Raw genomic sequence first — 20,911 nt, forward strand, 5'->3', positions numbered from 1 at the left:
GTGTTGTGAGCAAAATTTTGATCAAAAATATCTGAACACTACACTATTGTTAACAGCGTAGAAGCGTGTTCAGATATTTTTGTTAAAAATTTTGCTCACAAGTTTATGAACTCGACTGTAGGTGCCTTACCGTCCCGCTGACGCTAATATTATTTAATACGAGAGTAGTACGAGAGAGGAGTATTAGTATGCGTAGTAGCCCCCCTATACATAGGTACCTATCCGCACCCGCAGCCGTGCGCCCGCTCTATCCCGCGCGAAAACCTTGACAAGTTCGTCTCGGTAGAACCCTGTTGCAGTCAGCATTTGCCGCAATTAAGTATCTTATCTCAACATAAAAAACTTGATAAAGGCAGCAGAGACTCCCTGCGGCAGTAGAGAGTATCAAAGACGAACTTGTCAAGGTATAGTGTCGTTCCTAGGTCGGGAGTTTAAAATTAAAAACCTGGCAGAATTGTAACAGAACAATGGTTTTATTTGAATATAACATTCGTTTTGTACATGGATGAACAAGTTGAAAATGGACATAATCGACTTTGAAATTACCGTTAACGAGAAGATCCCATTTTTTTAAATTATGTCCGTGTAATTATTCCAAAATGCTATAAATATCCTGTGTACTTATTGCGACAAGATTTCAGCTCAAATTTAATTTTCCAGTACTACGAGTAAATGAATTAGGTATAGCTGCAATTTACTACTGTTCTACCTTCTCGTAGGTACCTACTTCGGATTCAGCACAAAAGTACGATGTTGTTTGGAGATACACATACATTAAACCTTTGTTATAAAACTTACCGTTATTCGGTTAAAATTAAAATAAACTCATCGCGCCAAGAAATACCCGTATGCGGTACACAGTGCGGTAAGTTGTTTTCTTTCTTCCGTGGTTAAAACAGTATATTTGCATGGGTTTTAAACTTTTTTTTATGAATGAGCTACAGAGGGTTAAACAGCAGTGTGTCAACAGTTTGTATATATTTGTTTGTACAATATAGCAGTCATCCGATTCAACATGGTAATACTTATAAATACACTTCACATGATCAATTTAGGTTTTCGGTAATCTTCTTACAATAAATTATTTCCATTGTATACAATATCGTTGCTAACTTAAAAGCTCTCTACAATCGTAGTAATATACAAAATATACATCTTATTTCACATAATTAGTAGAGGGGACGGACTTAATCACATTTAGAGAAATAATTAATATTCTTAAACACTAATTCATGTGGACACTTAACATCTATTTCCAGCTGTGGTGAAAATTTAACTGATATTGTATACGATAAACTGTTTATATTTAAATATCAAGGTCAATAATAATATTATAGCTCTACTATTTATTGTTAAACCTTTTAACCGCCAATACGTTTTCATTCGTACGTGCCCGTAACCTACACCGAAACTATATGACATTTTGTGTTAATTATTAAGTGGAAAATAGCTGGATATTTTTTGTCTTATAATACCTATATAATTCAGACAATGGCGGTTAAAGGGAAAATTATGAAGTTTGGCAATGCCTTATTATGTAGTATGTAACATACCTACCTACGGAGTCTAAACCGGTGTCACAAGGTACCTACTGCGAGCAATATGTTGACAACTACCCACAACTGACAGGCTCAAAATATTATCTCCATCCAGGTGCCGATGCCGTACAATTAAGTAATAACACTTGAATTATGACCTCATTTTCATTTCAGATTATATTTTCAACACAGCCTGTAAAATTATCTACTTATCCAATACTACAGACGACAAAAGCACTCCAATAAGCACGCACAAAGACGAAGATACCTTATACTTATTGACCACATCTGATCGATCGATCTGGAGCAACATGCTTCTGTATTTCAGTGGACAACTCCAAGTAGCTCTACCTCTGTTATGTGGGTTGAGTAGGAGTTGAGTACTTAATCATGTGACAAAACTGAATCGATTAAATACACACGAAATCAGAGTCCTTTCACTAATGGAACGGTCATTGCGTCGGGGGTCGTGGTGAAATCGAAGGTTCTTCGCACGGTGAATGGCGGTCTTCCGTGCTGTACTTGTATTCTCTATCCGCGTTGTGGTCGGACCCTGGAGGGGTGGTGCGACCGTCAGGGGCTGGGGCAGCTTCTAGGGAGGGCCCTGAAGGGCCGAAAGGCATACCTTCAGAGCCGTAGGCTACTTCCCCTGTGCCAACGTACTCGGATGGCTGGTAGTAGCTGTTCAAACTGAAATTAAAGGAAATTCAGAGTTAGTAAGAAACTTCATTTCATGATTTTTCACTCCCCTTCAACGCGAAATGAAAATAAAAATTACTCGTGCTAGTTAACTCTATGCCATTGTTCGCGATAAGTTTAACGGAATGTATTTCAAATGGATAGATTGCCGAAATTGTAACGAAAAATGTTGAATCACGGAAAAATAACAGGGGGAGAGAGAGAGTCAGAGATTTTGCAGGTGGTAGGACCTTGTGCAAGGTCCGCCCGGATTGCTACCACTATCTTGCTCGCTAATCCCGCCGTGAAGCAGCAGTGCTTGCACTGTTGTGTTTTGGTGTGGAGAGTAAGACAGCCGGTGAAATTACTGGCACTTGAAGTATCCCGTCTTAGACCTCTAGGTTGGCAATGCAGTGTGTTGCAGATGTTTATGGGCGGTGGTGATCTCTTACTATCAGGAGACCCACTTGCTCGTTTGCCATCCAGTTGAATAAAATAAAAAAAGATTCGAAAAGTTTGGTACCTAATAATTGGCATAGCATGTGATACTTGTAGGAATGACTGTACTGTTTGTATAGGTATGTGTAACAGTCGGTATTGGCCAATACCTACGCAGTTACGTATCCGAGATACAGTCACGCTAGTGAGTCAGCCTATTAGCAACTCCAAAACGTAGTAGATGTCAAAACCTTTTTATTTCTAACTAATGTTGTTAGAGCCTAGCAATATGCATGCACACTACATATTTTTTATGCAAACATGTACCTACGAGTAGATACACACACGTTGTAGTATAGGGAGAGGGGGAGGGGACGTGAGCTGTCGCCTAGGGAACTGAGACTTTATTGTATAACATACTCGGAATTACAATCGTTTTCACCACCTCTTTCTGTCACACGGTGCAGCACGAGGGTAGAAAGAGGTGATGAATGTTGTGCTTAACCAATACGGCCTCTGAGTGAATGTGAAAATGGCCAGCAGCGCTCTATTGCCAGTCAGCACTGCGGTGTGAAAAGCAAGAGGTAACCACCACATTGTTTTCCCAAGAAAGTCTTCAATGGAGGTTTACTGCTGATACTCTATCAACGACAAGTCAAGACGCGACTTAAAAGAGATGTGTCACACTGTCACACATGAAAAGTGTGATTGGTTAGGTTTAAGATACCCGAGCGTCTGTTCGGGTTCAGCACAAAAAGTTCAACGTTACTTTGCGGCTTTCTATATTACTTACTGTAAGTACTATACATATTTACCTTGCTCCAACCTACTAACCAAATACTACCCTGCTGGCAGCGAATGAGCAAGGTAAAGGTTGCAGTTCATTAAAATAACTTACCTATTAGGCCAATAAGAAATATCCTCAATTGCGTGATGAGCGTACGGCGCATACGCATGCTGATAATAAGGAGAGTGGTGCTGCGCCGTCGGCTCATACTGGAGGGGGTAGAGCGGCGCAGGCGCGGCCGCCGGTGCGGGAGTGCTTGTTGGCGCGGCCGGGGTGTACTCCAAGGGGGCCGGGTACGCGTGAGGGGGGGTGCGGTATGGCGCGGGGGAGGCATTCGGCTGCGGAGAACTGCTTCCCTGGGCCGATGCCCAGTACCCGCTGCTTCCAACCCAAGTGTAGCTGCTGGTATTGTTCGCTGATGAGGTACGCTCCGTGTTGCTGTATGTAGCTGAAAAAAAAACAGGCATAATTTATTTTTGAACTATTAACAATTACATTGCTCACTCGCGACTTTCCGATAGCTACGTCTATATACAAGTGTGCGTTCATGCAGCTCCTCCACACTGTAAGAACACACACAAACCACACTATACTGACCCGTTTCGAACTCAAGCAGAGTTCATCCTCAGAGCAACATAACCGTTCAATATGCTATTTACCAGATATTATAACTATGTAGAAACGAAGTTAAGCATACAGTAGGTATTTATCAATTGGTACAAATTCAAATAACTTAGTAGGTAACAATAAAATGATGGTGATTAATAACAGTTTACGAGAGTGAAGCCGCGGGTAAACGCTAGTGAGAAACAAAGAAGGCGTTACTTTGCGGAGGCCTGTATCAATGAACAACCATCAACTTTGCTACTCGCCACTACCAAGAAATAAATTATTGTGGTGGTTGTAAAACAAACTTACATGGTGGAGACAAAGTGCGAGGTCTTGAAGGCGGTCGCGGTGGGTACGGGGCTGGTCTCCTCGATGCCGTGTTACTGCTTCCATACAGCGATTGAGACGTCACGAACCACCCACTAACTGCTTTGAGAAAAGACTTATTAAACGTAAGTTGTTGATTCTACCTTGTCTCTAACATAAGTAGGTTGTAACATAACTAAATACGCGATTGTTAGCATTTTTTAATTTAGAAAAAACTTAATGAGAAAATAAATAAAACATGCAATAATTTTGATAGATATTACAAAGTTACTAAAAAATATCTGTAAATTCAGGAAATGCGAATAAAACGGCGACATTCCTAACAAATTGTAAAAAGTAAGGTTTTAGAATATGGGCTATTCGTTTTTTGCATCATTCATGCTAGAGTGTAGGTAAAATGTATGTTTGTCTGTTGACGTGACGAAAAATACCAAGTTAACATAGGCATTAGGCATAACAAGCGTTTGTGAATAAAGGGATAAAACCATCAACTTACATTGTGGATACTGATGAGGCGATGAACTTTGTTGCGGATAATGAGTGCCGACAAAGTCCCTCTGGTAGTATCCCTCAGGCCTTTCCTTAGCATCCAGGAAGGCTTTCGCAAAAGGATTGTATTTGATCTTCAAGGAAGTAACTTCCTCATTCTGGTATGCCGTTACCGCTATGAATTGCGTCTCAGGGAACGGATACGTCATTATGCGACGAAGATCCGTACCGACTTTTACAAGGTGCACTCTTGGCTCGTATTTGTGGAGGGAGTTCAGCATTATCTAAAACAATAACCATAGTTATTCATGTCTATTTTAATCAATTGATACTAGTTATTCATTACAAGGGTGTAAAAATTATAAAGTTGAAAAGCAGAGTTCGTCGAAATACTTTAGTGCATGGTTCTGATCCTGTGGTAATTACCACCCATAGACGTATTTCGCGTTTCGTAAGGGGTTGGTGCCATAGGTAGTGAGTGCGTACAAACACAATGGAAAACTAACACTTCGCTGGCTTTAAGACATACTGACGTAGGTACTTAAAAGGTTGTTTTATATGATTTTCGGGGGTGAATTCTAAAATAACTCATACCACTGAACTAGGTAATTAACTAATTGCATAACCAATTTTCAATTTCACCGTTTCATTTACTGTAGCTTATTTAGTTTTGGGTTAATTTGCCTCGAAGGATAAATGATAGGGTAGCGGTACAGCTCGTCTAATGTAGTTAGAGGTGTTCGTAGAGTTAACGTACCTACCCAGCGCATGAGTAAAATGTGTACCGTAAAATCTGCAGTGCCAGTTCTGTCTCTTAAAGCTTAAAAGGTTTCTGAACTTTCATGTTTACGTACTCGGTCAAGGCATAATACTCAATTGTTAACAACTGGCTCTAAGTATTTAACGTACTAACGTTATTTTATAACTCGCACCCAAAGACCCGTAACGCCTAAATAACAAGAAAGAGATAATAACCCAACAATTAATACAGCATTAATTTTTGCGCCGTCGTCTAATCTAACACGAAAAAGATGTGTAAACATAACAGTGAGACAATAATTATTACAAATGATAGTGCGTACGCCACCCGCTAAACAGTTGGTAAAGCTACAGATTTCACACCGAGACGTCAACATATGGATCTGGATGTATCTCTTGTTTGCTTTCATATTCATTCGCACCATATCTCGCGTGAGAACTGGACTTGGTAGCGGCAACTGTAGCAGTAACACCTCCGTACCACCTGCTTTCTATTAACGCAGATTAGTATTCTGTCAATAGAGCCTTTTGAGAATATCGATTGTAACGGGAATTGTCTATTAATATGGAGCAGTTTGAAGTCAATGTGGTGTGTTTCTATATCGGAAACGTTGCATTCCATCAAGCTATATCCATAAAATCATAAGGCTGCTACTACCTGTTCCATATATAAGTATGTTCTGTATAAGTATGTTTATCCGTTGCCTAGTATCCATAGTACAAGCTTTGCTTAGTTTGGGACTAGGTCAATTGGTGTCAAGTGTCCCATGATATTTATTTATTTATATGCTCCTTCGTTTTGAAACTTTTTGAGTCCTCTAAATGTCAAGATTGTATCTGTTAACGGGTGATGCAAAATACAAAGATAGTGCTGTAAATAGGGGTTATTTTGAACTACGGGGCTACTTTAAAAGGTAGTTTAAAGACGATGAGAGTCGTTTCCAGCCTACTCCATGTCGAACTTATTTTCGTCTACAACAACCTTAACGATTTTACAGCAATTTTACAACATTCAAAGTGGCTCCAATTTAATTAAATTTATCCTGGTTTACAATAACATAAAAGAGTTCTATATAATTAAAAAAAAAGGAATAAAACATACTTGTCCGTTGCCGTTGGTTTTGTTGGTGAGCTTGACTTTAGCGAAAGAGATGGGCTCCTTCATCCAATGCGCTCCGAAGTTAGGGCTCTCGGGGTGAATATAGATGGCGTTGGATGGTGGGACTTCGGCTTTACCACCAGGCACCTGAATTTTACATAAAAGTAAATATATAATCCCTCAAAGGTAGTGAAAGAAACGGATATCTCACGTCTTGTCTAGTTTAGCTAGATACGTTTCAAAATGCTCACCAAGTAAGTTAGTGCGTGTTTTGCAGCAGCCTCGGTGGCTCTGAGAGGAAGAGCTACGAATTAGTCTGAAACATGTCCAGCTAAAATTGATTAAAGGAGTGAGTTACCCGTTTATTTCACTACGAGTGAGTCACAAGGTAGTTTTATGCTCCATCTCCCTCTAAAATTAACCTTTTTACTCGTTTTCCTAAAAGATTACTTATTTTAATTAATTTTAGGCAATTGACATTTTGAGATTGATAGTTTCAGTAGATATGGAAATAGAAGTTGCATGATTTTTCAGCTCGATCGGAACCAAAGCTAAGCTCTATAGCTTGCAATTTTCTTACTTGAAGCGCCGTGTAGCCATGTACAGTTAGAAAGGAGCGTAAGTACATAATGATAAAACTATTCATGATCACTCATGCTGCCCCTGCAATACATAAATAAATTGCTTTCACTGTATAAGCGCAACTTTCTCGCACTCGTTTCTGAAAAAAGTATCGTAAGTAGAAACTAAAGTTTTTATCTGATTTAAAAAAGAAGAGTTTCTATCTTTTTGTGTGTTTGTTACTTTCCACTGCTGAAGCTCAAAAACTTTCTCGAGCATAAATAAATAAATAAATATCATGGGACACTCGACACCAATTGACCTAGTCCCAAATTAAGCAAAGCTTGTACTATGGATACTCGTACTAGGCAACGGATAAACATACTTATATAGATAAATACATACTTAAATACATATTAAACATCCAAGACCCAAGAACAAACATTCGTATTATTCCTTATTATTCATACAAATATATGCCCCGGCTGGGAAAATCAGGGGGTTCGGCCGGCGAGGAAATCTCTGACGGGTTTAAAAAAAACATAATACCTTCTTATCAACGCTCAGCGAAAAGTCTGCAGTCCCACTAACTAATATAAATGCCAAAGTTGCTAAGTCTGTTTGTTACCTCTTCACGTCTAAACTACTAAACCGATTAAGATGACATTCGGTATACTTACAGACTTTATCCCGGAAAATTGCATAGGTTCTGCGGGATAGTGGTAAAAAAATTCTACGCGGACGAATTCACGGGCAAATGCTAGTATTATTATAACATTAAGCTCACCCATTCTCCATTGACGTATTTCCAGCGATGCGAGTCGACTTGCACGAACTCTAGCAGCACCGTGTACATTGCCGTCGGATCCAGCCCACTGGCGCTCACTTTTACCACGGGGAACATACGTCTGAAACAAAAGACGTCACGTTGTGATTTGCGAACGTATCCATTTGTTACTATCATAGATTCAGGGCTATTAAGGGCCTATTACCTAATCAGTTCCAGTTTTTTATGTGACAGATGTCTGTGGTCATTTAAGCTGTCCCTATTTAATCAAAGTACCTAGGAATTTATCTGGGCCGCTGAGCTTTGCTTGGAATTAATTTTTAGGGTTTCATAGTCCTAAAAGGACCCTTATAGTTTCACCATGTTCGTTGCTCCATCCGTTCGACCTGTTGTCCTGCGGCTTAGTTTATTTTAGTGCTAGAAAGCTATAATTTTGCAAAATACCTGCAGGGCTACTACGAAATTCTAAAATCGAAGCTCGTGCACTACTATTTAACACGAGAGCGAGAGAGACGGTACGATACGAACTTCGATTTTCGAACTTCGGAGTAGGCCCTCTGAGCCCTACCTGGAAAATTCAAACCACCTCAACTTACACGCAAAAGGATGTTACACTAACGCAGACCATCAAGGATAGGGGAGCCCGTCATATCGGGCACGGACACTCGTTTAGCCGCCCTCCGTTAATGAGCAAGGCTCACGGTGCTAATGACTGAGAACTAGCCGCCGCTGCGTTTAGCACTGCGAATGTCCATGTACTCCTAGTGCTTCGTGATCAACGGCGGTCTACGCTTTGTAAGCAAAACCATGTAGAAAAATTTGGCTGTGCCACAGAACTAATAATGAGGAGAGTAGAAAAACGTTATCGCTTATAGATACAGCTTTCTAGGCCAAATGTCACCTTCATGACACAGTTTCTTCGTTCTTCGCCTCTCTTGCAATTAATGGGGGCACATTTTTCATGGTCTTTTAGTCAGTTAAGTATTTATTTTATATATTTTATTATTTCTCGCTTTTTAGTTTAGCTGATCTAAGCTAAGATACAATCAATAACTTAATATCAATTGCCGTTCTTTCACAAAATATTGCGATTTCCGATTGAGAGACGATAATTGTTGCGTCAATTTAAATACATCAAAAATGTAAAAGCTGCCAAGAAAATTACGCATTCATTTTAACTTCTAACTATAGTATTCTAGGCTTAGTCCAGCAAACTGTAAAGATGTGGTCATCCTACGTACTTATAGGGTGGTCCCTATACATATAGGTAGATTATGTCTATGACAATTGCAACTTTTAACAATATCACTAGGTATAGGGTTAGAAAACCTGACTACGAAGCTTGATGTCCCGGGTTCGATTCCCGGCCTGAGCAGATATTTGTATGAATAATACGAATGTTTGTTCTCGGGTCTTGGATGTTTAATATGTATTAAAGTATATATTTATCTATATAAGTATGTTTATCCGTTGCCTAGGATCCATAGTACAAGCTTTGCTTATTTTGGGACTAGGTCAAATTGGCGTCAAGTGTCCCATGATATTTATTTATTTTTATCTACAAGTCAATGTAAAAATTAATTAGATGATTACGCAAGTATAGTAACAAAAAATACAGTTAATGAAAATGCTTGATTTATATTTATATTTTAAGCCCTATTCCCAGTCATATGTATTACCAAAGAAAATGGGAACGCGCTATAAATCTCAAAACACTACCTACGTATACATAGTCAGCTTAAAATATTACACACTAACCTTATTTGCCCGTATTCAAATAAAATGTAATGCACCATAACAATTTGTATGGATGTTGATTAACGGTCTTTTAAGACAAGTTTATGGCTTCTCTTAGAAACTTTGATGACGCCCATGACCGTACTTGCTGTAATAACTAGACATTATATTTTAACTTTATTCATTATCTGCATTGTTCTCGAACTAAGGATAGGTACTTACTTCGCAATGCAGCAAAACTATGTTGCATTTACTCTGTTACTTAGGATACCCAGGTAGAGTCATAGATTCATCTATACACCTATAAAGTGGTGACATAAATTAATATTTATTTATTCCCAGTTAACCAAGTCTCAAACTAAGCAAATCTATACTATGGATGCTATGCAATAAATAAACAATTATACAAGGTATTCGGCGAGTAGTAGATATGCTGGAGTGATGGAAAGCTTTATTTATTTACCCGACTGCAAGGAGAGGTATATGTTTATTTATTTATTTATTTCACCGCAGCACATACGATTATCATTATAAATGATGCAGCAAAATTACTACATACATACAGTTCAACATTTAATTCAATAAACATAGATCATTTTAAGGTTAACAATACTTAGATCGACTCGAGATATGAAACTTCTTTTATCTCCGATAAAAGTAGAGCCTTTAGTTAGTTTTTTTTTTTACTATTGCAAAAGCTTCTGAATTTCAATACCATAAAACGAGATCTGGTGAAATACATTTTAAGCTTGGTTATTCAAATGAATTTGAAGAAAGCTTAAGAGAAGTCTCTTCGTTCCATTCTCCATACAAACGTAGTCCCGGTCTCATTTAAAAACTAGGCAACAGAAATAGATGAAATTTTGTAAGTATGGACTAGACAAAATTATCTATGCCAGTAGTTTTACAGATTTTCATATAAATGTGTAATATCAGAATTACAGGAGCACAAAAGTCGACAAAAAAAAGATGTCAGCTTTGCACGAGAATAGAAAATATAATGAATATCTTGATTGTAAAATATCATTGATTTCTGTGCTATACTTTTCGTATAATATGAGGATAACGAAACCCAAAATTCAACCGCCCAAATCTTGAAAAGCATACAGCTATCTCGATATAAATTACGGACGTCGTTGCGGAAGGCATGGGGGGGACGGCTGCGATTGGCTGCGAGCACTTATGTCGCGAGCGATAAAGACAGCAATATCCCAAACGAATACCTACCCCGGCCGCGCGTCCGGCAGGGAAATTTCTCTTAAGAATTCATTTATTTTTAAGGAAAAAAATTAAGGAGCTTTCCTCGAAATAGTCGCGTCTAAAGCTCCGTTTCCACCAGAGATGTGCAAGGATGTGTTGCGAAGAATGCGTTTTTCATAAAACAATATGTACTCGTTTAAACGCTTCATTTACCTCGCCTCGCTCCACTTAACTGTTTCCACCAGAGATGTGCTATGCGAGGATAGATAAATGAAGCATTGGTTCATGAAAAACACATTCCTCGCAACACATCCTCGCACATCTCTGGTTGAAAAATAAAGTCAAAAGTCAAAGCATTTATTTGCCAGAATACAGTACAACAGGAAGGTATTACATTGTATATTTTTATTTCAGTGTATTCAGCCTGCATGCAGGCGTGCAAATATTTTGTTGAGAGGCGATTAATTATTTTATTACAATTACAAATTTCCTATGTCAAATACCAAATTAAAATAGATCAAAAATCACAAAAATAATCAAGATAAATAAGTTCATAAGTTCAATAATAATACAAAATAATACCAAAAATCATGTAAATTTTTCTACAAATAACTCTTAACGGTATAAAAACATCTGTCAATAAACGCAGCCTAATGAAGATTTCAAACTGATAAAATAATGCCACAATACATTATTACTGATATTGTTTCAAGAAAACTTTTTTACATGAAATCGAGTTTCTTTGTGAAGGTTTTTAGCTATGTTTCATTAGAATCCGTAGCCATTTTTGAGATATTGAACTTTAAAATAGCAATGTCGGGGATTCTTTAACTTTTCTAAGTTTATTCATATTGTAATTTAGTTATAAGGTTATTTATTGATTACGAAATGAAACTCACCGTCCATTCTTAGTGACGATCATTTCATTGGTAAGGGTCTGGAACCGGACCCACAGCTCCCTGTCGTCGAGGGCTACGGAGACCTCGCGCTCGCGGCCGCCGCGTGCGCCGCCGCCCACCGTCGGCTCCACGGCGCTCAGTATGTGGGACGCAGCCATGTTGCTGGAACAATATAATTTTCTCAAACATTTTGCAAACCACGCGTTTCCAAATTTTATTAAAAAGTTTATATACCTACACTGTCTAGCAACTGGCCACTGATAAAAGTAAAAACCGGCCAAGGGCGAGTCGGACTCGCGCACGGAGGGTTCCGTACCATCTATCCGATCACATCCATTAGACACTAGCAACACACATTCATTAGACATTAGCAAAAAACGGCAAAAAAATCACGTTTGTTGTATGGAAGCCCCCCTTAAATATTTATTTTATTCTGTTTTTAGTATTTGTTGTTATAATGGCCACAATCATACATAATTCTGTGAAAATTTCAACTAAATATCATAAGTTACAGCCTGGTATCAGACGGACAGATAGACGGACGGACGGACAGCGAAGTCTTAGTAATAGGTTTTCCGTTTTTACCCTTTGGGTACGGAACCCTAAAAAGCAAACAGCGCGGAAAAGAAACAAAAGAATGACGAGAATCCTGTATTACCCTTCGTCCGCGCTGCGTGTTAATTTTACGTTTAAATTATTAAATACTATTTTATTTTCATTAGTTTACACCCCAAAGAAGTTTACAGTGTACAACATGCCCGGAAATTTTCGCTTTCCATTTGAAAAAAAAAACAGAAAACGCGAAGTGTCTGTTCCTGCCCATCAAAATGAAAATAAAAGACATCATTTTCGGGAAGTTTAAAAAAAGATAGAGAGAACAAAATTTCAGTAATTTTACTGTATTGGATTGGAGCTTCTGTGCATTTTAATTTGATAAGTGCCGAAAAAGTTCGAAATAGTAGCTTATGAATATTATCTATTACCTGGACGACTGATCTCTGCTCGGTGTACGCAAAATCAGAAAAACACGTTTTTCAGAGATGAGAGCTAACTGAACCAATCACCCCCAAATCCCTTACCTTAATCATCAGTTTGGTACGTCTATAACTGGTGTCACTGAAAATCAGCGTTACGAAATTATCCCCAGATCTTTTTGTGACACATAGCTGAGTGGTGGCCATTATGGCTGTTTTTTTTTGGATAGGCATATGTGTATAATGTATATAGGTAGATATGTATATGTATACTGAACGGCAAAAAATCTGGCCCTCAAATGTATGCAGTAATAGGTAATTTGATATGTAGAGTGGGCCAAATTTTGTGCCTTTGAGTATATTTAGTCTGTGTGTAGTTTGTTCTGTACTTCTGTAGATAAGTAACGTGTATTCTATCAGCTAATAAATCATTCCTATTCTTACTTTTTTTAATTATCATAGTAGTTTCGTGATCTTTGAATATTTAATGTTATGGAATTATTTTAAATCTACTAACATCGAAAATGGAAGTGCAAACGTTCTCGACCCTGGGATCACTGACCATACCTACTGCTCAAACCTACCATGTCCCAATAAAACACCATGATCTACCACTGGTGAAATGGAAATTTCAGTTTAGGAGAGATTTCACAAAAGAGAATCGTAAAAAATGTATCGATAGTTTGTTTTCTCTTTCTTTTATTAAAATCTTACAAGAAGAAAACAGCAGTAGGTGCTTATTGCCTTTACTAAATTTCATGAGCTTTATTTTATAAATTAGGTTTCCCGGTAGTAAGAATCAAAGTAAAAACTGCACCAAAAGCGTTGAAAATGGATGCGTTGCTAATTAAAACAGTCAATTTTTTTTAAACCACTCAAATGCAACCTGGCTGGGATGATTTGTGTACAGACATAATAAAGATGAACATTTTTGCAATAGTTGAACCTCTATGTCATGCAATTAAACATTCTTAAGTTCAGTGTTGTTATCCAAAAATTGTTAAAAAAACAATTATAAAACCACTCTAAAAAACAAGGAGACAAATGCTTGTTAGATAATCACAGGCCTGGAACTTTAATATTTATATATTTTTTAATTTATGAAAAGTAGTTATTAGTAGTTATTTATGAGTAGTAGTCTCTGTGTATATACTTGTGTTTTCTGTACTGTTTACTGTATTGGTGTGCAATAAAGAGTTATATTGTATTGTATTGTAGTTTATAGTGGAATTAGCCAGTTTCTTGAAAGCAATATTTGATTGGTGCCGAACAAATTCGTAAACAACGAAATACATCTCTGACAGTGTTTCGACTCGTGAAGACTGTTGCCTATTATTTTAATGTCGCCTGTCTCTGTTCTTTTCATGGATATGAGCAAGGCGTTTGATTTTGTTTGCCACAATCGATTACTGGAAAAAAATTATGGGTATGGTATTCGAGGTCCTGCTCGGGACTGGATCAATTTGTATCTGTCTGGGAGGGAGCAATGTGTACCTACAGTCTCGAAGTACTGTCCGGAGCAGAAAACTATTCTTGACTACAGATCCAATTATAAAATAAATAAATATGGATTACCTCAGGGAAGTATTTTGGGACCATTGTTGTTCCTCCTTTACATCAATGATATACCTATCGCAGATTCACATAAATGTTACTTATTCGCAGATGATCAGGTGTAATAATCGCTCAACATAAAAAAATATTAAAAGCGAATATTAATGAGGCACTAAGTAACGCTATACAATGAATGGCTGAAGCTTAATAATCTGAACGTAAACCTAGGAAACACTAAATTGTTACAGTTCCATACGCGTAGAAGTAACCCATAGCCCTTAGATATTCGGTTTAATGGTGTAAAAGATGATCAGGTTAGTAGTATATATTTTTTTTGGCATTACGCTGGATTGTTTTTGCGAGTGGAAGGAACATAGCAAATCTTTGCTCCAGGATTAACCGTTTTGTATTTGCTTTAAGAAAACTGAGCCAAGTTGTATCTAGGGCGGCAGCTGTCCTTGCATATAATTATGGATATATACACTATTTTGCGATATGGCGTGACGCTGTGGGGTAGATCTTCTGATGTGGATGTCATTTTTTTATTGCAAAGAAAATGCATAAGAGCTATATTTCAACTCAAACATATTCATGCAGACCTTTCTTTGAGGAATATAAAATTTTGATTCTACTTAGTACATAAAAATGAACATTTGTTTCGTCACGCTAAAGAAATGTATAAAAACCTTTACGATCTCTGTTACTGTCGCTTGTAGCAAAAAACAGCTACATGAAGTAGAACTTTAGTAGTAGAACTTTATCATACACTTGCTGTATACTAAAGGACAATGGCCTCAATTGTTCCCGCGGGAATTATGGATTTACGTATAGTTTTTCTTTTCAAGGAAAGAAAGAAAGAAAGGTTTATTTTGGCTCCATAAGTACCACCTAAAACTAAGACTAGAACTAGCACTAAAACTATGTTACTTGGTGACACGGCAGGATACCAAAAAGGTTCTCCACTCAGCATGTGTTGCCGCACATTATGTGCAGTAACGCTGGTTTTCTGTGGAGCCCAAGGGAGTTATAACTTTAGTTTTAAAAAGTAAGTAGGTACGTTTCAGACTAAAGATGTTTCAAGTCAGCCAACGTATTATTTACAGCTTTAACCCAATTTTACACCATAAAAAAATTCCACGCATCATGAAACTTCGTTATTTTATCAAATTGTTTTGCAATAATTTTAGTTAATGTTTTTTTGGCATGTTGGGCTTCAAAAAAGTGACAATCAGGGGGGCTACTACGCAATCAAAAGATTGAATTTCGTATCGTTTTTCTGACGCAAATATTATTTAAAACGAGAGTGAGAGGGACGGTACGATACGAACTTCGATTTTCGAATTTTGCTGTAGTCCCCTGTATTTGCGGGTAGCCATCATTTTATTCAGTTGTTTTTTATTAGCGTCTTTCTTTTGCCAAGGTGTGAAGTGTTGAAACACAAAATAATTTCATTTCTTGCATTTTATCCAAGTAATGTGATGAAAATCATTGTGTGTATCACGGACCGTAAGGGGATTTCAAACTCGAGTCATTAAAAGCCCTCCGCTTCCGGCGTCGGGCTTCTAATAGACTCTCGTTAGTAATCCCCTTCTTACGACCCTTAATGCACAATGTACTATAATTAACTACCTGACACAATAAAGGACCAAACATTCAGTAGATATAAGATATTGTTAAAAAAATGTCTGGTTAGAAAGTGCTTGTATAGTGTACAGGATTTTTTAAACTATAATTAGATTTTAAGTTTTTATTTTGTTATATTTCGCATGCCTTATCCGGTAGATTTTAGTGAAACTCAATACAATTTATGTTATCTTTATGTACCTGAAATCAAGTGAAATAAATTAATTAGAATTTTGAATTAACATAGTTGTAAGATTTAATATTACTAAGCATCTATGTACATATGTTGAAAAAATTGATTATTATTATATATTTAGAAACAGCTATTGCTCATTTCTTAGTATTCGTTTGGTTTTTTTTATATGGCTCTGTCCGTTGGTGGAAAATTTTGCCAGAGGCTAGTGGATTTTTGCCGCGTTATCGTAAAAAATCTACAAAACAAATACAAAACGAAATATTTAGGTAATGGTGGATAACGGTGACAGTTCGAATGTGTTAATTAAGTAGTATTGAATTAATAAACTGTTAAGCTACGCTTAGGTGACTCTACCGAACCAAGACTCTAAGTAGTTTCATCAACCAGACATTATTATTTGACCACAATCACCACAAACTTTGTATCCACGACTATTACGAAATAACTACCACGAATTCTGGTAGCAAATAAGCCGGATATTTTATTTTACTTAAGTTTGGCTCACGATCTCGACCGGTGTTTATTGTTCCCATTAACACGCGCTACGTCGGTTCAACGTCCCAACCAATCCTCGCCTTACGAAAATAAATTATTTTATCATTTTTAAATAGTTTACTTCAAATCATTGAGATGAGCTAGATAATCGCCAATAGTTTGGGATTCAAAAAAATTAAAGTAATGAAATAATGGCAGTTTTTTTTTATTCAAAATCCATGAGGTTTGTGTCCGTAATCTTACGAGTACATCCGTAAAAAACGATATTACTTTATGTCTATCGACACAATTTCATTCATTATTTATTTTATTACTGACTTCATTATTACTAACTAGCATTTACCCACGGCTTCGCTGAGTTGAAGCGAAAAATCTCAATTGAAATCCTAGAATTTTACTATAACTATTTTAATTCTGAAAAATTACATAGCGGTCCTCAATTCCTCATTCACGAGGACGTACGAAGACCCTTGCCATATTTTATGTTATGTCTGTAGATATGGCGGTTCAGATTTGCGTTGCGTACATCGCTTCCCATGGTTGTATCGAAATAAAAAGCAACCTGTCTTATTCCCGAGAGCCAGCTGTCTACATGTCAAATATAAATTTTATTTTTCTGGCATTATGTCGTTTTATTTACTATTTATTTTGATGTCAGTGCCTTAGGCCTGGCTGATTTCTTTTTTTTATGGCAAATAGTTAAGATAACGGTTCAATTAGCCTACAATGAATACAATAATGACAACAAAGGTATAAATACACATTGAAATTAGTACATAAATAGTACAAAAATACGACGAGATCAGACTAGAAATGACATTATTTTTTCATTCTCATGCTCTTAAAATGTTACTTTAGTCTCTGCATATCAGGACTCCTTCCTCATTAATCTCTAGGGATTAAAGTTTTTTTTTTAATTTACTTATGAAACCCCTAAACAGCCAATAACGGTGTTTGTAAATAGAGCATTATCGCCATTTTCAGTGATTGTGTATAGACAATTTTAGAACGTAGAAATAACCTCAAAATGACAACTAAGCAAAAATATTTAAAAAACAACGAATTAATTTCGTGAAACACAATTAATGATTACGAATATGAATCTACTTATTCAATTATATGAGGGGCGAATTCATTTTATTATGCATAGTCCAATTACATAGTTTTAAAATATCAATTTGAATTTTTAACAGATGTCCATTAGTCGTATTGAGCACGTTTTTAACCCTAAAATTGGCAGCGTATCTAATAAGATAGGTACATAATTTAAGATCATCTTTTTGTATTTTTTTTAAAGTTATTTTTGTTAGCTCTACAAGAATCAAACGAGGCTTGAATTCAGTACACTTGACTCACCTTGCCAAGTTTAGGGTTTAAAAGTTATATTGTAATTTTGAGCAGAACGTCGTTTTTTTCCTCGCATTCAAAGTGAAAAGTAGTGTTTATCGCGAGACTACACAACCATAATGATACTCGAACTATAGTCACCCTCGCTCTGCTCAGGCGGCTACACACTCGTGGCATTATGGCTTGTTTTAGTCCCTTGTCTGCCTACTACAATCTACTATTAGCAGGTACAGTCATCTGCATTAATATCTGCCACAGTGGATCGTGTAAAAAATATCTGACACGTCCCACTAACCGTAGAAATAGAGACGTATCAAATGTTTATGTACCTAAGCTTTGTTAATAGGTAAGTACAATTTTTTACGTGTAGCGCTGTCATATGTCAAGTGCAATTGCACACAATTGATTTGATATTTGCACTATTGATTTTAATATCAACATTGTAAATGGACACAGTTGAACAATATTTTCAGGGACACTTTGACAATGTTTGCCGTCCCACCAAGCAAATGAAATGTCAAAGTTTATGCTTATTTAATAGCACGCGTATAATTTAGTGTACTTAAGTTGTTGTGATTCCTTAGCTCTAGGGCTATGGACACATTAATGGAAAATCTTTTCCTATTTATACATAAACATACATAGTTAACATTGATTTAAACTATGTACTAAAAGCTAGTAGTTTAATCGAGATCGTTCTTTGTTATATCTACACCCCCCGTACAGCCGTCTATGAGATAGGTACCTACTGAACTTTGAAATAACAGCGGGCGGGGCGTTTTCAACTTTTCTAAATAAGTCATTTTATTAAAATTGTCTTAATTATATTTGAAAATTTACGCATGAGCTTCACTGTTAAGGAAAACATAGTTAGGAAACATGCGAAGACAATAACTTGTGTGTGTGTTTGCAAGTGCAAAGAAATTTATTGGTGTGTGTGTGGACTTCCCGATCCGCACTGAGCGCAAATGGAAACTACGGCCGATACCTTCATATTCTAAGAGGAGACATGTGTCCTTCAGTGGGATGTATTTAGGCCGTGATGTTAATAATGTTCTTAAGCCGAGTTTAGACTTGCAAGAAAAATCGTGCAAGTTGCATTACCAGCGCTCGATTGACCACTACAAACTCGTTGGCTTTACGGCCTCGCTATGTAATGCAACTTGCACGATTTTTCTTGCAAGTCTAAAATCGGCTTTACGCATTTACATATCTTAATAAGTGATGAATATTGAATAATACTAAAGTACCTATTTTTGGGTGAATAAGTGATAAACGTAATTCTATGCTTATGTCTTTATAGACGCACTTAAATTTTGGGCAACGCTTTCACACGCGCTGAAGTCAACTCTATAGCAAAGTGGTAACCTACCCCAAAAATAAGAATCACCGTCATCATCTCAGCCTATATAAATCCCACAGCAGGGCACAGACCTCCCCTCAGAACGAAAAATAAGAATCCTTTAATAATTATGTATAAATAATAACTTTGTCTGTCTGTCAGTCAGGTTTAGATAAAATTTGGTATGGGGATTATGAGATTGTAGGATAGGATCCTATGATAGTTTTTACCTATATTATAGTTAATACACATTAAAATGTCAAAGTGCACATAAATCTGTATAAAAATTCATCGGCCGAACAGTCTCCTCATGTGTGTAATGTCTCTACGTCAACATTGGCAAAATACGTCTTGCTAAAACGGCAAGAGTGAAAGCCATTAAAAATTTTTTTTCAACGGGATACATGTATTTAGGTAAAACGTAAGTGATTACACGAATGAGTGACAATCCAATTCACACACAAGATTTGTATTGAAATTTTTACTAAAGACATACAGTTTCTTAGTTTTGACCTATTCATAGGAAGCCCATGGAGATGCAGTACTTTATTCCTAGTAAAATCATATTTTTAGATGTTTTGGCTTTCAATGTTAGTAAGTTGGTACGTAATGATACGGATAGATAGGTACGTACCTACTCATGTTACTGCCACTGCACGGTGGACTTAGAAGCATGCTAGTGACTGACATGGTAAGAACGGTCGGAAATTTGTTGTACTTACTCATAATTTAGTAAAAACTCCAAATGACAAAAAATTTTGAGGCGCATTACTTTAGTGGGCATATTGTAGGGGCTGAGTTCGTGATATTTTCTTAAACAAAATGTTACCAGCTGTAAAACACCCGCAACAAAACTGATTTATGCGTCAACTTAACGAACGACCCACACCGACGATGACAGGCCACATCGTCTTATTGAATTTAAATATTTATCTGCCATGAAATGCGGGCCTAGTGCAATTCAGTTTACGCTCTCATGAAGTGTGTACTGCACTTACAACAATATGGGCACATCTAAAAGTTTTTAACAGCAAGAAAGCATCCGACATGTGTATAGAGCCGCAATAATTACACCGCTGGCCCACTCGCTGCAACGTCATTATTCATCGTTTTACGACTCCAGGTATAAATATTAAACTTAAGTCGTATAGATGAATTGCGAACATTTTCTTTTTAATGGCGAGGTTAAATATGATGTGCGAGTTAGTCCCGGATGGATCTAACTCGGGGCTCGATACAAAATATACAAAGCGTGTTGGCAACATAAATGCTGTTATCGCCTTTTAATTACGTGTAATAACGTTCTTTACCGAACGCCGCGTGGCTTCACGCGAGGGTATACGACACGTGGAATGTCAATGCTCGCACCGGGTTTTACTGATCCTATAAAATATCAAAGATAACAACGAGTGGCACTGATGGCTGCATCGAAAGGAACCTGTGATTGGACGTTTATGACCTCCTATACAGGC

General features: G+C 37.1%; 1 protein-coding gene across 2 annotated transcripts in view; it reads right to left on the reverse strand.

Annotated features, from left to right (window-relative positions):
* Positions 1 to 454: 454 nt before the first annotated feature.
* The window catches only part of byn (T-domain transcriptional activator brachyenteron), a 30,761-nt gene continuing 10,304 nt past the window's right edge, over positions 455 to 20,911 (reverse strand). The window contains exons 2-8 of one of the 2 annotated variants that reach the window (XM_074095324.1): positions 11,909 to 12,070; positions 8,073 to 8,193; positions 6,728 to 6,871; positions 4,874 to 5,150; positions 4,360 to 4,476; positions 3,553 to 3,889; positions 455 to 2,228 (exon numbers count right to left, since the gene is read on the reverse strand). In XM_074095324.1, the coding sequence (XP_073951425.1) occupies positions 1,991 to 2,228; positions 3,553 to 3,889; positions 4,360 to 4,476; positions 4,874 to 5,150; positions 6,728 to 6,871; positions 8,073 to 8,193; positions 11,909 to 12,066 (1,392 nt within the window). In that variant the 5' untranslated portion in view covers positions 12,067 to 12,070 and the 3' untranslated portion in view covers positions 455 to 1,990. Of the gene's footprint in view, positions 2,229 to 3,552; positions 3,890 to 4,359; positions 4,480 to 4,873; positions 5,151 to 6,727; positions 6,872 to 8,072; positions 8,194 to 11,908; positions 12,071 to 20,911 lie in introns of both variants that reach the window. The other variant, XM_074095323.1, reaches the window with a different exon arrangement.

The sequence above is a fragment of the Choristoneura fumiferana genome, chromosome 12 (genome assembly GCF_025370935.1).
Source record: "Choristoneura fumiferana chromosome 12, NRCan_CFum_1, whole genome shotgun sequence".
NCBI lineage: Eukaryota > Metazoa > Arthropoda > Insecta > Lepidoptera > Tortricidae > Choristoneura > Choristoneura fumiferana.